Raw genomic sequence first — 18863 nt, 5'->3', positions numbered from 1 at the left:
AAGAGGCTCTGAAGTACATAGTCTATTCAAGCACTTTAAACCCATTGAGGAAGGACTGATTTTGCTACAACACACATTTCTCATAGAGCCCTGCCCAAGTATATTTAGGACTCATCCTTAACAGGTTAATTTTTACCAAACTGTGCTAGCTGTGTGATGAATAGGACAAAAAACAGGATGTAAACCACCGCAGCAACAATAATGAAGGGATTATAAGATTATGCTGAAATTCACCATGCTTTATTAACACATTCTGTCCATGATTAATGCCAACTTTCAAAGCAGTAGCAATGTCTTTTCAAACTTTATTAGAGTTGAAAGTGAAGAGTGCACAAAAGATTTTCAAGAAATGAAAAGGGGTCCCTAAGACATACCTAATCTCACTATTTTACAGAAAAAAGGGTTGTAGAAAAACTGCTGAAAACACACTTTCCCATTTACTTAATGATCCCGAACTTTGGAATAATGCAGAAGAATAGCTCTTTCAAAAAAAAAAAACATGAAAAACTCAAGATGGACTTGGTTGATCTGTTTCACCTATTTTGAGTCCTCAAGAAAACAAGAGACCCGCGGGTCTAGCGCTCACCTGAGTATCGCAAGTTCACCTTTCACGCAGTCACTAATCTAAATTATTCACAGCTCTACCAAAATTTGACGAGGCATTCTCAAGTGGAAGATGAAAATGTACAATAAGGGCCCAATTTTTTCAAGATTCCTTAATTTGGGGGAATTGGGGCCCCCTGGGGCCCTCTGGGTGGGGCATGGTGCCCAGTTTGATAAATTGAGATCCTGACCACCTAGGGATGCTACCTGCCAAGTTTGACAAAAATCCATCATGAGGTTTTCAGGAAGAAGATGAAAATGTACAATTCAGGCCCCCATTTGGACCCTTCCAACCACCTCCCCCCCCCCCCCCCCCTACCCCCAAGAGGGGCACCCCTGGATCTCCTATGAACAAACTTGAAACTACAGTCATTAATGTACTCACTCATAGTATTATCTCAGCTCTATAACTTCTGATTCTAGAGAAGATTTTTAAAGATTCCTTCATTTGGGGGGTTTGGGCCCCCTGGGGGCCCCCTGGGCGGGGCATGGTGCCCATTTTAACAAATTGAGATCCTAACCCCCTAGGGATGCTACCTGCCAAGTTTGGTGAAAATGGGTCATGGGGTTCTCAAGAAGAAGATAAAAATGTACAATTTAGGCCCCATTAGGACCCCTCCTCACCCCCCCCCCCCCCCCCCCCCCCCCCCCCGGGTCCCAAGGGGGGCACCCCTGATTCTGCCATGAACAAACTTGAAACTACAGTCATCAATGTGCTAACTCATAGTATTAACCTAGCTCTATCACTTCTGGTTCTAGAGAAGAATATTTTTGCAGATTCCTTAATTTTGGGGGGTTTGGGCCCCCTGGGGGCCCCCTGGGTGGGTCATGGTGCCCATTTTAACAAATGGAGTTCCTAACCCCCTAGGGATGCTACCTGCCAAGTTTGGTGAAAATGGGTCATGGAGTTCTCAAGAAGAAGATGAAAATGTACAATTTAGGCCCCATTAGAACCCTTCCCCACCCCCCTCCCCTGGGTCCCAAGGGGGGCACCCCTGATTCTGCCATGAACAAACTTGAAACTACAGTCATCAATGTACTAACTCATAGTATTAACTTAGCTCTATCACTTCTGGTTCTAGAGAAGAAGATTTTTACAGATTCCTTAATTTTGGGGGGTTTGGGCCCCCCTGGGGGCCCCCTGGGTGGGGCATGGTGCCCATTTTAACAAATTGAGTTCCTAACCCCCTAGGGATGCTACCTGCCAAGTTTGATGAAAATCGGTCATGGGGTTTTCAAGAAGAAGATGAAAATGTAAAAAGTTTACGCACGACGCACGACGGACGACGCACGACGGACGACGGACGACGCACGACGCACGACGCACGACGCACGACGCACGACGCACGACGGACGCCGGACGAAGGGCGATCGCAATAGCTCACTTGAGCCTTTGGCTCAGGTGAGCTAATAAAGGGGTGCAACTTTTTGTTGGTTTTGTGATGCACGGTCACATTTTGGCCCCATCCTAGGTGATTCCTACATGGTACCTCCCTATTTTGTCATATTTGACTTTATGATTCCATCTCTTCATGAAATTCCAGTCCGAGTTATTAAGAAGATTTTTTAAAAGTATTTAAAAAAAAAACATGAAAATTTGCTCAATTGGGATATTCAGGTCCCGCTCTGTAGGTCCCTGGGGGCCCCATCAACATTGTACAAACTATAATCCCCTCCCCTCATTGGTCATCGATTCCTGCCAAGCTATGTCCAAATCCACCCTCCAATTTTGGAGAAGACGACGAAAATGTGAAAGCGTTTTGCACATGTATACGAATGACAGATAGTGTATGATGTACAACACACTGTACTCAATACAGACACAGCGCAGTAAACAATAGCATTTGGCTTGATTTGGCTCATAAGTGCCAAAAAACCTTGAGCATTTTCTTTGGGATGGCATGCTTGTACACATTGTACATTCAAAGCAATGAATAAAAAAAAAAATTATGTAGCAGTTGCTTGCTTGGATTTTCTGTACTTGCCACTCATTGTCAGGCTGTTTAAAACTAAATTCCCTCACAGAGATTTCTATGTATAGAGTAATGCCAAGTGAGTTTTGTGAAACCAACTGCTTATTTTCATTGTGACTAATTGCCCTTAATTGACATAAATACACACCAATTACTTGTATTCAGTGTTTTGAGTAATAGCTATAGTATAAAAAATCATGGGCATACATATTTGGGTGGGGATCAGTCACTTCAAAATGTCAAGAATCATTTATTTGAACAACTGTCTATTCATTTATTGTGACTGATTGACAAATTGCCCTTTGTCAATGTAAATGAGCATTAATTTTCCATTTATTTTTCACGCCTGAATCTTGACAGACACAACTAAATCTAGCCAGAGAAAAATATCGACCACCTGCATTTATGCAGCATGATGGGATTGCACCGCATATGGTAGGGGTAACAATATGGCACCTAAAGTGTGTAATACTGGCCATGCTCTGAATGCACACTGTTTTGCTGCTGGCAAGCAGTCCACATCCAAGTACCACCACCGTTTCCATGGAAACCAAAACTTTTTCTTTTTCAAAAGCACCATTTGCTGAGATATTTTGAACATGTTATCAAACCAGTCAAAACTGGAATGTAATCACCTATTAAAGGAATAAATAAAAAAAATCCAGCTCTGTCTTCCTTTTGTTTCAACCGATAACTGATGGTTATAATCTGATAAAGGGGCATGGTATGGTCTTTTGCTGGTCATATGAAATAAAAAATCTTGATATATGCCTTTGTGATGAGATTACCTCAATCACAACAAGAGGTTTAGCAAAACAGCAACACATACATGTAATTATGCACAGGCCTACAAAGCATTCATGAGTACTTCCCAACTTCTGAAAAATTTGAGGTCATTCACTGGTTACTGCTACATTCTGAAAATATTTAAACTTCCTTATTCCATTTTAATCTGGTAAAAATTTCCACCAATTCAGTCATCAAATACATTGTAGATCTTTTTCATTTCACATCAAATTAGCAAATTAATGCAATTGTTTAGTTTAATCAAATGATCCCAAACCACAACTTCTCTGAACTAGAGTATCCCAATGCAATCAACGGTCTTTTTTCATTTAATTTCCAAAGAGGGAAAGTAAAATGTCTAAAAAATTCAAAAAAAAAATTCTGGTGGGCCAAACTGACAATTTTCAGGAATTCCTCAGCAAGGACACATGGCCATAGCAAAATTTTTCTAGGCGAGAAATCAGTTTGATTCAGACTCGTTACAAAATATGATTAATTGCATAACCGATTAATTGTTATACCCTTGCTGGTTAGTCCACAACATCAATATGGAGGGACACAATGCAGACAATGGGAAATGAAATCTGTGGTTAGGATGATACTGAAGGGGGGTGTAAGATGTGGTACCAGCTGAACATGAACATGTCAGTCACGATGTACAAAGGTGTATTAATGTCACTGGCAAATCAAAACCATGTTTGCATTAAATATTTCAGCTTTGTTTGGGGAGATGATTCCTGGGTGCCGCCTTCCAATACTCACCAAAGTTCCTGTGTACGAGCGGATGTGGGTGTGAATGTTCTGTCACAATGTGCAACACGTTTATGTCAAATTAAGTGCAAGTTACACAACACTGTTAATAAATATGCCAAGAAAATTCACACTGATTATGACCACTTCATTACTTCCCAACACTCAGAACATATATATCTCAATTCAAAGAAGTAGTTTGAATCAAATCCATGACCAAAATTTCAGCAAAATACACAGCTGTACAATGTACATGCACATGCCACCGGTGTATTAACTACAGTGTACAACGTATCTGATGTCTGTTGGCATATATGCCACCATTCGTGCACATTTACGCAATCAAAAAGTACATAGCAGTAATCCATGGACAAGATTCAAACTACCGGGTGAATTTGGGCCTTAATGTCAAGGTAAATGTCACTTAATATTACTAGTGCCAAAGACTGGCTGACACAAAGTAACTTTGAAATGAGCCTCAGTCAGCTGTTTGTGTTTTTGGCATGAAATACACAAAACGTCAATCTCCTTGTCTGACATGAATTACAATACTCTGGCCTCTACACACATACTGTAGTGCAAAGAAAATGAAATGAAACAAAAGCCAAACTATGCACTACAATGCACAAAAAGACTTTGAAATACAAGTGCATTCACTATCAGATACAGTGTGTTTCTGAATTATCCAGCGTGCCTGTACCATGGAAATGTGGATTTTGTGTAAATAGGACAAAGTCAGTATCAAGGCTGTGTGCAAGCTTGCCATGGCAATGTTTGTGTGTGTGTGTGTGTGTGTGTGTGTGTGTGTGTGTGTGTGTGTGTGTGTGTACTTGTGGAGGGGGGTGGGTATTTCGTTGTTACATTGTCATGTGTAATTGGAGACATGAGGCATAAATACTTTGAGTGGCAGGAAAGACAAGATGAACACTAGTACACTATGTGACAGTACACTACAGGCAGCAGCTGACAGCTTCTGGCCTCTCTATATTTTCTAATGATGGTGAACAAAGTGGAATACATTGTGCACAAAATTTCAGAATACACTCACAGAAATAGATGCCTATAGCGTACCATTCAGACTTTAATCACTGCTACAACTGATTTTCTTGATCATTTCTGAAACCATTCAAATGCCAATTCAAAATTTTCTCTTTTTGACCTTTCTTTTTTTAAATGACAGAAAATCTTGAAAACATTCTTTTCATCTGTCATTGGGCAGCTGTATCAATAAACCTCCAGGATTTGTTGTAGGCTAGTGCATCAGTCTCTTAATTTATTGCTGCTTTGCTTTTGCAATCTTTTGAATCTGACAAGTATAAGCTGCTGAGGCTGTATATCTATGTCAATGGGTAGGACCATGGCCCAAGATAGTCGGCAGATAAATTTATTGCCAAATAGATGGTCAAAAGATATCAATCAATATGTCCAGTTAGATGGTCAAACAGATAAGACCATGGCCTGACAAATTGTTCATTCATGTTTCCATCTCTTCTAGGACACTGGCTCCTTTTATGGAGAATTCTACAATGATCAGGTTTAAACAGTGACTTTGCTTTGATTCTGCCTAAAGTTTTTTGTCACTCTTGATACCATTGTGTAAAAGTAATCTGTTAGTAAAGTCACTTTTTATCGCATTTTGGTTACCATCACAAATTATTACTTTGATAACGGTCACTACGACTGGCAGTGGCCTCTGACCTGATAGTGCTTAAACTTCTCCACCCCGCCCTCAAATTCCCCCCCTAGCCAAATGCGCAAACTCCAAAATTTACCACCGTCTTGCTGCCGTGGCAACGACCGCCTGTTCCCGTTGGTCACTGGATTTGGGGTGTTGCTGGGTATGGAGGGCAGGGCAGTGTGTGGATCCCTCCGCCGCTGGGCGTCCCCTGATGGTGAGGGCATCGTTCTGCCGTTAGGTGCTGCTGCTGCTGTTTTCTGGTTGTTGTAGAAGTTCTCATACTCAATTGGTGCTGCATGTAAGAGAGAGCACACACATAGTATCATATAGCAACTTTGCTTTCTTTACAGGCATCTCAAAATAGTCCCTTAGAATGTACCTTAACATTTCTTTTTCAAGACAGGCTTATTCAAAATTACTGAATTGCTCCTTATTCCCTCCCACGGAATGAAGATCATGGTATGGCTTAAAGGGACGGTATAGTTTTGGTTGAGATGGCAGATTCAAATTTTAACTTCTTGCGAGATGATTAGAAACCACTTTTGAAATATTAAAGAACATTCAATTCTAAAGGAATTCAAAGCTGACTTGTTGGAAATGACTTTTGAAATGGCTGAGGTATCCAAAAACAAAGTACAACAAACTGATAAAAGGTGGGTCCCACCTCTTTGCTTTTGGATATCTCAGCCATACTTGAATTCAATCAAATAATGAATTTTCAAGACATTATCAACGTCAAAACGCACAGCCTGCCTTAAGTTCATTCAGTCATTTTCTTTCTTTTTTTTCTAGTTACCAACTGTTGATATAAGTCCTTTGTACTCTTGGGTGTTCTATAAACTTTTGAGTTCTCCATAATCAATCGACCCAAAGAAAGTAAGTTAGTCCTTTTGATTTCTATAATTGTATTTCATTACTATGAAATACATGCTGAGGATTATTTGATCCACAATGATCAGAACATTTGCGCTGGCCTGTTCTACGATATTCTCATCACAATTTGAGTTATTCCTTATGCATGTACAAGCACTGGCTATCAATAGCATGGCAGCTGCTGAAAGCATCTGCTAATCATTCATCAATGAATTTAGGTGTGATTCAAAACGTCATCAGCTTCATCACATCAAAGCAGAGGAAGGCTTCTGCACCTCCCTAAAGGGAAAAGAATACATCCCCTCAAAACTGCAACACACAGACCAAAAATAGATGATTTTTATTTTGTGCAAATGATTACATCCCCCTCCTGCTTCAGACAGATTCCACTGGCTGAGGTTCAAAATGTCAGAAACAACAAAAAAACAAAACAAAAATAGGTACGCATATATTCATACCATATTGCCCTGTAATTGACCTCTACAGGAACATCACGCTTTTTGCGATGAGCCTTTCTTACACATAGCGAAAATAGTTTCTGCGACTCCAGCTTTCGAAAAAGTAGTCACTTAGGATACATTACTGACTCCATATGGTCATGCGCTTTGCAGAAATGACACTTGTTCATTTACAAAAAGAAAAGAAAAGAAAAAAGGATGACATTCTTTGGTTCAAACACTTTGACAGTGATAACATCATTTCCTAACAGATTCTGACATTCTAAGGACTGTGTACAGGATCCATTGGGTCGCTCCAGTATCAAAATGCCTCTTAATAATAGATCACCAAAGTGTGATGTCAGAGCGATTCATCATTGCCATGGAAACTGGTTCTAAACACCTTCACCTGGCCCAAGTGTTCATGCTTGTATCTCGTTCCAACCCAAGCTATAATTAAAAGACTGTGACATAACCACTTCCTAGTCCCGGTATACTCTACTCACCATAATTGATGAGAAGTCTTTATAACAAGATGGAGCAGATCCCAATCTAATGACTGATCAAAAGTGTACAAATGACCAGGCATTTATTTTGCCTACCACATAATTCTGTTTTGGACCGGTCATTAGTAAAGTTAAATGACTGGTCATAAGCACTTTCACATTGCCATGGTGAGCGAATAAGATTTATTTACTTGCGAAAAAGGCTGCCAAGGAATTCAAAATACCTTAATTTGTAATTCTTTCAATGACAAAAATTGCTTCATCATTTTATTTTTAAAAAATTATATATTACATAACATATATAACATATCATTTTGTTCAGGCATTTTATGATACAAATAAAATATAGGCCCTATAATATACAACAGAGCATAGCATTTATATAAAAATCACATAGAAGCATGTATCACTTTGCTTAAAAAATAGAATAATTACTCGCACTTGGTACTTTCAAAACAGTCCAAACACCATCGGCTATCACCAAAGGCATGTTAGACTATTGCAAAGGTACCTTAGGTGGGTAATATTTACTTGATGCCCTCAATGATGAATATTATTTGCATACTATCTCACCCACCTGGTCTTCTGTTTCCTGTCTTCTTCTGGGCCACAAAGAGTTTGATGTCCTTCTCTTCCGAACACTTCTCAAGAGACTTCCGCGTGTCTTCACAATGCTGAAAAATGAGATGGAATTATATGGGGAGACAATAAGGGCCTCGTCTTCAGCCATCCACCCATTGGCATTATACTCCATTAAGTGTGTGTTATTTCATCGGCAGAGATGTCACAAAAACTGTCACGGATGAGGCTCCAGGTATGGGGTGATCTTTCTATTCTTTGTAACACAGCAACCTTACAGTGGGACTGTTACAGTGTTACTCATTAATGGGCCTGTAGGACTTTCTCACGATGTGGCTAGGTTTTGCTAAGTATTAGAAAGAAAGTAGAAATATATTGCAACTGATTGACAAATTGCCCTACATTGGTGTAAATAAGGTCAATGATTTGTCAATCAGTTGCAATAAAAACATCTCAACAGAAGAATTTCATGAATTTGGAAAAGTGGAAAGAACCAAAAGCCAATTCTCGCTATCGCCAATGACGTAAAAAGTACCCGGATGTGGCTTTTTCGTCAAGATTTAGTGCACTTGGTAGCAAGGGCACTTCCGGCGCGGGGCATAATTTGCACAACGCTAGCGTGCGCGTACGTGTACCTTACCTATAGCGCAGCGCCGACCACGGTACCTACAGTATGTAGGCCGCTGTGTACCGCCCGAGCCAGCGAGTGGCCAGGCCTGTCATACTCGTACACTGTAGTCCCCGCCGGCGGCCGGCCTTGCATTAGCATGCACCATAGACAGAAAGATCCGTCTGTCCGGAGGACTCTTTTATATTTTGCCATTAACGCTGTCCTCCGTAGACGGAGGGGATCGGTGAAGCCAGACGCAGTCTCCGCGGAACATTCCCCGACGGACAGATACAGACCGATATTTCGGTCAACATGCACCACTGCACGCAGCGCATAAGCTAATTACATAACATATACCGGTACGGCGTACTGCTTGATCATGCGATCGATGTGCACATCACAGATCAGTCATCTCTGCATACGCTGAAAATATGCTGGAAAATATTCACCCACCTGGATATGCAGTATATCGTCATGGAATGCCCATCTTTTTTTTTCATTTGTTCTCTGTCGAAATGTCGCGAACACAATCGGGAACGAACAGTGATCTCGAACTTATCCTGTCTCCGAAGCAATTTCTTCCAAGTAAGTACGTAGGCACTAGGCCTACTACCTAGTGCTACTATAATACTACCACTACACTGTACTAGTAAGTCGCGCGTGCACGTACTGCGCTGTGGAGTCACCCGCAAACTTCACCCACGCGGCCACGTCACGTCTCGCATACCAGTAAGGGTCCTATTTCTGCAGATTTTTTTCATTCATTGTCGTGCGAACAAGACATGGCAGCTTCGCAGCAACAACCAATAGTCGTATTAACAGCAATTTCTTAAGAATGGAGAAATTTCAAATCATATTAAAGCTGTAATTCAAGTCGAGAAAACCGGAAGTACACGTAGAATACAGTCGGTTGTGTGTGTAAATAGCATTAGTCACGTATCACGCGCGTACGAACGGAAGTGACTTTGCTACCGGACTATCCCATAATGCACCGTAAATGACGCTTAAATCAACATCCGGGTACTTTTTACGTCATTGGCGATAGCGAGAATTAAAACAGTTGGGCAAATTACTCCAATTAAAACAGATGTTCTCATAATGAACATACTGTATAAGCTGTTATTTTTGCAAATTTTGCGAATCAAAGGTGGATTGCAAATTTAACAGCACACGAAAATGTCACCATGGGCTGTGGTAATAGCGCATTTATGATAGCGTCGGTGTCATTTCTAGAAAACAACATTTCACAAAAATGTCTCTGATCTCCCCATTCGCAAAAATATCCGTATGCGAAAACAAAAATAGCTTATACAGTAACATATTTACTGGTATAGTTGTACGAAATAATTGGCATTAACCCTAATCAGGCTGGGCTTTTTTGGCTATGCTATATCTGGGGGGGGGGGGGGGGGGGGGGGGGGGGGGGGGGGGCGGATTCCGCCCCCCCTTCAGATCTCGCCTATGGAACGCATGATCGCGCCGAAAATCGGCACACGCGACGCCCCGCGATGTATACTATCAAAATGTATGGTTGCTTTCTCCGAAAAATTTTTCTTATATCTTATATTAATTGATTATTGCAATTTATGCAAAAAATCAGTTTTGGGCTCTAAATCACTTATTAATGCTCTAATTAAGCTAATTTCTTTTTAAAAATGTTTCTTGTATCATTCTCCTGAGACATAGGATAAAAAAAAAATCTATATCGAAATTAATTTCTTACGTATTTGATTGTTTTTTTAATTTCTTATGTATTTTTATGTTTTTCGACCTTTTGTTTTTGTTTGTTTTTTGGCCAAAATTTGTCACAGACATTTTTCGAAGCTTTATTATGCTAAAATAAATTAATTTCGTCCATTCTAAGTCAAGATATGAATTTTTATGTGAATTAATTGAAAAAACACAATTTGCATTGGATTTGTACACAAAATCACGTTTTGGAGCAATTTTGGGGTTGACAAATTTTTTTCGAACGGGCGTCGCATCAAAACGGTACGCGCGGGCGCAACAATTTTGGTCTCAAAAGTTGCGCGATACTTGAAAGAAAAAAGTCATGAAACATTGCGGCGGGAGCTTATCGCGCCGCGAAGATATTGCGCGAAACGTCGAGGGGGGGCGGATTCCGCCCCCCCCCCCCCCCCGCCTGATTAGGGTTAAACACTGAGGATGAAAATCTGTCGCAGTCATTTGACAAAACACACATCTGTTTCACAAAACCTTGCTTTGTAGAAACATATCACTGGTGTATAGTTTCATCTTACCTCATCGTCTTGGACACAATGTAATGAAACAAGGTTGACTGACACCCACATGGAGTTCCGAAGGAATTTTATCCTCTCTTCTTCCATCTGTTGTAAAACCTTTTCCATGACAACAAAGAACACAAAAAGAAAAACAATCACAGATATACATTGAGATGTATGTATATATGTGTGAATAGATGTATGTATGCATGTATGTAGCTGCATATTTGTACATATTATGTACGTATCATGCACACATGCTTGTAACAAAATGACACAATCATGTTGAAGCTGACCTGACTAGATAGAGTAAGCCTACAGTCATTCATGACAAAGGGATCATTACAATTTTCATTCTAATTTTTGTCATAACCAGTAATATCAAATATCATAGTTTGACATAATGCAACGATATTGTGACATTGGTCACAACCACACAAGTAAAACTGACTGAATCTGAAATGAAATCAACATAAAACTCTCTCACTGGTTTGTACACACTAAAAACTGCCTGTAAGCATCATACCCATCTTTGATATATGTGACCCGCTACAACACAAGGATCCGAAAGTAGGGAGGACGATTTTCTAAAAATGACAAGAAATTATTCTCTTACTCTTCTGTTTTAATTTTGTATATAACATGACTCATAAAAGTAAAAGGAGATATTGGGGATTTTATGTGACCATGTCATGTGGTCTAGGAAATCAGTCTTTCGAGAAAACCGCCTTCAAAGTTTTCTTTCCGACGCAATCATGGCCAAGGGGAGGTAAGACAGTTTCCACCTCGCTTGACAATAGAAGGTCTGCTCATAGCAACCTCCACAATGTTCATTCAAGCTTAGTGCCAGCAGTCTACGCACGACCAATCAGTAACCAGGGTGCTACGCACTGACCAATAAGATCACTCCCTTGTTGCTAGGGGCGGAGTCTATCTGCGGCACTAAATCCAAATCTTTGGACACGTTTCTCTTCCGTCGAAAGTCAGAAAATCATGGCCCAGAAAAACTCTAATTTCTTGCCTTTCCTTTGATCATTGAATAGCTTCGAAATTTTGGCAAATGATAGACGATACATTAGACTACAAAATTATGCCCAAAACAGAAATCTGATCGTTTTTGACCGATTTTGATGTTCTGACTTCAAACTCAATTTTCTCGGCTCAGCCGTCAGCGACTTTAGGATCCTTTTGTTGTGGCAGGTCACATATCATTCCATTGCCACTACACTCAGCTCCCATTAAAGTCATTATAATAATAACTGCTACTGTAAAAGTGGAAATTTTCGCAGCGTGGAAATTTTCGCAGCGTTGAAATTTTCGCGCATTTCGCGCGATCAGAAACTAGCGCGAAAATAAAAGCACGCGAATATTTTTGCTTGCCATATGTTCCTGTGCGTGATGTCTTGATTCCGCGGAATTAAAAACACGCGAAACTCTTCTCACCCGGCCAAGCGCGAAAAATTAATCGCGCGAAAATATCCACTTTTACAGTATTAAGTTTATAACACTGTAATGATGTGCTATGAAGGATGCAAGTCACTCTCCTTCATTTCATTTGGTAAAGGAAGTCATATCGCAATTTTTGGTCAGTATAAAGGTGGATCGAAAACTGATTTTCATTTTTGAAGACAAGCAGTGTCAACAAAACAAAATGAATTGTGTGAAGGTTACAACGCTGTAAAGTCTAAGGATGAATACCGCGTCCAAGGTTTCAGTTGAAAAGTTTATGTGACATTGAGCTTTCTCTATCAGAACACAGGAAATCCGTCCAAAATAATTAGGTTTTTTGAAGGGGGTGGGGGAGGTTGGCTTATGGCTTATTCAATGAGACTTACTGCAAGTTTCGTATGCTGTTTGCACTGCATATCAATATTTTTTTAAACTATCAGTTTCCCTTGAGGATGACATACTGAATACCAAAACTACACTCGGTCAGAGAAGATGTAATATATACATTTGAAAAAAGACAAAATCATTTTTCCTGCTATAAAAGTGAAGAACATAACATTATTCCTGGCTGAATAACTTCAAAATAATATGATGATCAGTCATCAGACATATCAGGATTTGAGGAAGGGGCATAACTGCATTTGAACCTAAAAACAACAACAGAAACCGGAAATGTCATGAAATTTGTGTATTGCTACAAATTAGATGTAAGTAGTGAAGTGGACAAACATCAACCCACACATTTGCATAATATTCATATTGACTGTTTTTAAGTGTTTTTTTGTAAAAATTAGTGAAACTTCACAATCATACAATAACTTCCTTTTTTTGATCAGATTTTCACTGGTGTGCTTTTAAAATTGTCCTCTTTCTAATTACCAGACTATATTAATATTTATCTGGTCCAGAATTCCCCTTATAGAGATAACAGACTTTTCACATTGTGGCTAGTCCTTACCACACACAGTTCTTCCATCTGTTTTTCCCACTCTCTCCTCGCTTCATCCAGACTCTTGACCGATGCTTGGTACTGTGCGTCTGTACGTGCAGTAGTAAATCAGAGAGACAAGACCATCGATCACCACAGATAAACATGCATGTGGGACTGAAGGAACCATTCCACCTGGACTTTCAAATGAAGCTCATCAGATACTGGTTTGCTATCAAGTACACATGTCAGACTTATCAGTTACTGCATGTTGTCACAGAAAATAGTCATTTAAGTCAAAGCAATTAGTCACGCAGACTCTTCTTTGAAGCCAGTCGATCATCACCAACCCCTTTCTTATTCATTTTCCTTCTGCGCACTTCTAAATTGTCAATATGTAGTATTAAAGCATATATAATTGCTTTTGCTAGTAAATTAATGGCTCAGCTTTGTGAAATGGGAAACCTGATTGGAGCTTCCCAAGGAACCACCAACAGAGTAGTGATCGATGCACATATAATTTTTCCCATAATTGTGCACATTTAACGTAACTTTAAATACCCTGGTATTGCACGCATTTCCTGAAGAAAGCATAATATTTACATTGATGTGTAGGACATTTGCACAAGAATTATCACACTCTCATATGTCAACATTTTTTCAAACTTTCTTTCCTGACAAAACATTGTCATGAGTAAAACAAAAAAAAATACAGATAATAATCACAAAGTTTTGTAACTACAGAAACAAATCAGTTCTAACATAATTTATTGCAAACATGGAATCATCACATACATGTATGCAATCTCGCTTTGATCTTCGTGGTGCATTAAGAAACACTGTCCAATGAAGAGTTTAGAATTCATAATTTAGGTAGAATATTTTCAAAAAGAGATGAAATGCAGCTGACATTGCAAAACTCTCAATATGAAAATGCAATGTGACTGCACTCTAGTATTAAAGTTAAAAGTATTTCTCTTTTGTGCCTTAAGGTGTCGACCAATACCGCGTTTACACGTAGCCCCAGCTCCCGGGTCGAACCGGCGAGCTGGGGCAGACTCGCCTTTTTCTCTACGTGTTAACAAACACAATTATCCTTCCCCGCGAGGTGGGACTGTCCCAGCTTTTTTTGCCCAAGCAAAGTTGTAGGATTCGACCCGCGAGCTGGGGTAGACCCGGCAATTTTTTGTCCGTGTAAACAGAAAGGCGAATCTGCCCCAGCAATTGGTGGGTGAACTTCCGGTAAGAGCGTGCGAAATCTCGCCTGTACACAGATGGGTACGGTGGCGATTATCACGATGAGCATTATAACCATGGACTAAACGTTGTAGGCATAAACTAGTAACATTACAGATCCATGATGAAATGTCACCTATTGTACATGTGGCTACATACGCGTACCATGCACGAATTCGAATACGTACACATACTGAACTGCACTGGTCGACATTTGTTGTAAATACATCACACATGCACAGTACACGTACGTACGTGCAGCCTCGCCTCTTGCATGCAATTGTTGCTCTCTTCTCAAACTGCTCTCTTCTCGAATTTGTGATTGTTTTATAGCATTTGTTGATCTCTCGGAATTGCTGTGATTGTGGACTAGTTGTAGAAATGCCTAAGGCAAAGCAGAAGACTAAGGTAGTGGAAAGGCACAATAGAGGAAAGAGTTGGGGGACAGAGGAGGAGGACATCTTGGTCAAGTGCTGGTCGAGAGAAGAGGTGCGAGATAAACTGGACGGCACTGTCAGGGCAGTATTGGCCCATGAAATTATAGCCACATATTTGAGAGAGCTACATGAGCTACATGATTCTACATCGATCAGCAGTCACCGGTCTTGAATTGAGCACGCGTAATTGTTGTACACAGGTACGTGGTCAGGCTCGTGAAGCATTGTGGGTATCGGTCGAATTTTACCCCACAAGGCGAGTCTGATCCGCGAGCTGGGGTAATGTAAACAAAACGCTCGAAAATCCACCAGCTGGGGCTACATGTAAACGAGGTACAAGTCTACCTTGAAAGCAAAACACTGTGATTGATTGCCCACAGAAATGTCACTTCAAGATTTTTAAAGAGATACCTCAATGCACTACAGAGTGAAATGAGATCATACTGACACTGGATATGGGGGGGGGGGGGAGGACTTCTGCAGGGCCCTGTTGCATAAAACCCTTACCGCTGGACTTACCGCTCCTTTCTAGCGGTAAGTCTTCAAATTAGCGGTAAATTTTATAATCCTTGATGCTGATTGGCTGTGATGCCTAATTTTGACGGTAGTTACCATTGAAATTCAATGGTAAGTTTTATGCAACGGGCCCCTGAGGTTTGAAATGTGCTAGGGTCCCCACTACAAAAAGCCAAGAGATTTATTGATGGCTGAACACAACCTTCTGTAAAACTACAAATATTCACGGTATAAATAACGCCTAAAATATAGGGATATATCACCATTTTTCTTACTAAACCATTACTGTACACAGTTAAGTTTAAAAACAATTTTATTACAACAGTTGCTATTGTTCACATTTTGTATGTTTTACAATACCTAACATTGATTATACTGATTAACTTTTTTATACTGATTAACTTTTTTACACTGGTTGTTTCTATCCCTAACTCATATTTCAGAACTATTTTGAAGCACTATTAAAAGCTGGGTTTTTGTTTCATCTGCAAGCAATGGTAAACAGTGTCTTTAAATGGTGACAGAGGAGTAAAGCCAAAAGCCAAACAAACAAATCATAAAACCTTGAAAGATTGCCAAGCAATGAAAGGGATTTGGGTTCAAAGGGTATTTATGGGCATATACTGTAATACACACACACACACACACACACACACACACACACACACACACACACACACACACACACAACACACACACACACAAAGAAAGACTAAGACACACTGGCATGTCAAATTGATACTATACACACACACCACAGTATCTCTGAATTTGGGCTGACAGAGGGGATTTCCCCAAATGCGACAAAAAATACCAGACTGGCTTTGTGGCATCTAGCTGTCTAATGACCTTCCTTTACAATTAAAATGACGTACATGTATGTACCCTATATACCATATTCCCTATTCTTTACAAATACAACACTCTGCGAATCATGACTTGCAGAAGCAGATTTAATGAGGTTTAAAGTAGTAATTGAGAAACACAGAGATGGGCTAAGAAATAAGTGTTATAAATCTCTTTTTCAAGAGAAAACTTAGCAATTTCCCCCCTTGGAGAAAGCGTACATTGCATGGTGTTGGCAGAGGGAACATTTTAGCATGTTTTCAATGTCATATCATTCCACTTGTGAAAATCATGAAAATTATCGCAAAATATATAGCATACGTGGTACTCATCTTAAGCCCTATTTTTAACAGAGCCTTTCAAACTAGAGTTACCATGACAATATCCGGGTAGCATCCGGGTAAGACTTTTTTTTTTGCCCTGCCTGTAGAAATGGTCCCAAAAAATGTTGCTCGGATGTTGGTAGCAGCAACATTCTGCTTTTTGCTTTTGTAATCTCCTGCTGTTTTACTGTCCAAGGTGACGAATCTTATTCTCTGGAAGTTGTCACGACATTGATTGCCCAAGTAATGTCTGTTAAAACAGGGCTCGAGTCCCTATCATATCCTAATGACCAGTATATGTGGGTACTGTAAAGCAATGCTTATCGGTATGCAGGCACCTTCAACAGCATTCGGATGACTTTAGGTGAAACCAAAAGCTCTTTCACATCCTAAACATCATGGACGAGAAGACTCATCACTTTCATAAGCATCACCAAGCACCACCAATGAGTGATAAAATCCAGAAAAGGTGTATAAAATCTCTTGCTACAACCCCCATCGACATAATAGTGAGCATTGGTGCGAAATTTCAAAGTGAAAAGCAGATGCAGCTACCAACGATTGATAGTAATAGAAGCGGTAGCTGATTGTATCTATTGCAGTCTGAGAGAAGACACCACTGAACACAGTATATATACAAGATTCAAATTTATCCACTAAACATTATCCTCTAAATGCTTTCTAGGTGCATATGGTCACAGGTGCACTGACTTAACCACAAGTGTGATGATAGCAGCAGTCAAACATGCCAGCTACCTCTGTATGACTGGGAGGGGAGGAGGGGGCGGGGGAGGGGGGGGTGCTTACATAACACAGTGATTCTGTGGTTAGAAGTGTCCATGATGATGACTTCAAGTTAACCCATTCCATACAGGAACCTGGTGGCCTGTGTATTAAGTCTAAGTGGATATCAGAATTCAGTATGGAAAGGGTTAATAGCTAGTAAACAATGCGAGTAACATAGTCCCTAACTTGAAGCTCTTTGAGATTTTGACTGTCATCGACCCGCTAAGGACAAGTCCCAAGTATAATCGCGCAGGTATCTATGGGAAATGCGTTTTGTATCAAAATCAGTCCGTCCTCAACAGGTAAAGTCTAGAGGTAGAACAAACTTAGATTTAACTTGAAGTTATGCCAGCTCATCATCACGAACCTACAAATTCCCTAATGTTTCACTTGAGTGGGTGTGTCTAACTATAGAATTACAGCTAAATTTTGGACTGGGTTCTCACAAAATGTTTGAAAAAGTGAAAGAAAATAAAATGAAAATAGTTTGGCAAGACCTGTGGAAGGGTAAAACCCACATTCTGACAGAGATGTCTGACGTTTGTTATGAAAGAAAACGCTGATACTTTCCACATTCCTCCCTTCCAAATCACCAAATGTTTTGTTTTGGTCATTTGATCCCTTGCAATATTCACTCACAGACAAGAGGAAACATTACACATGATAATTGGTGCACGGCATGTAAACATATCAAAAGTTCAACATACAATCAGTTTAACTGGGCCGGCTGTACAAAAGTTAAAGTGCTAATCGAGATTGCACCCTTTGTCATTAAAATATTAAAGTCTGATTATGGGTCAAATATCTACAAAATTTATGTCAATCTTTAAACAACACCTTGAATGATTCTCATTATACATGACTGGTTAACTGCTCATCACATGACATTGTGCTAAAACATACATTAACAGCCTGTGGTTATAGTCTGCAAATACCTTCCATCAAGTTGGGATTGTATTGCACGCTATGATGTCACTGACCATGTACACTAACAAACTCCCACACTGGCTCACCATCAAACTAACAGCTTGGCAGTTTCCACATTATCAGTCACTGGCCTGGACCACATCCAATAAAGGGAACCATTGGGCAGACATTGAGATTCTTCGATTGAATTAACCATAATTGGCTGCCCACCGTGGTACATTCGAAAACCGCAAACAGCACATGAGGTCTGCCGGAATTGACAGAACTGCCCATCTGCAAATATGTGCACGGTCTGAAGCCTTAACTGTACAAATCCTGGAAGAAGTCTGTTACTGCACAACAGTCCATTTCATGTGAAAAAGCCTGTTGTGAGCAGC

General features: G+C 40.1%; 1 protein-coding gene across 4 annotated transcripts in view; it reads right to left on the bottom strand.

Moving 5' to 3' along the window:
- The window catches only part of LOC139720916 (proline-serine-threonine phosphatase-interacting protein 1-like), a 98550-nt gene that overhangs the window by 20410 nt on the left and 59277 nt on the right, over positions 1-18863 (bottom strand). For all 4 annotated transcript variants that reach the window (XM_071632244.1, XM_071632243.1, XM_071632245.1 and 1 more), the window contains exons 7-10: positions 13446-13525; positions 11057-11155; positions 8184-8280; positions 5885-6082 (exon numbers count right to left, since the gene is read on the bottom strand). In XM_071632244.1, coding sequence (XP_071488345.1) covers positions 5885-6082; positions 8184-8280; positions 11057-11155; positions 13446-13525 — 474 coding nt within the window. The remainder of the gene's footprint in view (positions 1-5884; positions 6083-8183; positions 8281-11056; positions 11156-13445; positions 13526-18863) is intronic.

The sequence above is a fragment of the Diadema antillarum genome, unplaced genomic scaffold (assembly GCF_040938485.1).
Source record: "Diadema antillarum isolate AM-2024a unplaced genomic scaffold, OU_Dant_1.0 scf00000134, whole genome shotgun sequence".
Lineage (NCBI taxonomy): Eukaryota > Metazoa > Echinodermata > Echinoidea > Diadematoida > Diadematidae > Diadema > Diadema antillarum.
The sequence above is the reverse complement of the archived record's forward strand: the minus strand, read 5'-3'. Positions and strand labels throughout refer to the sequence as shown.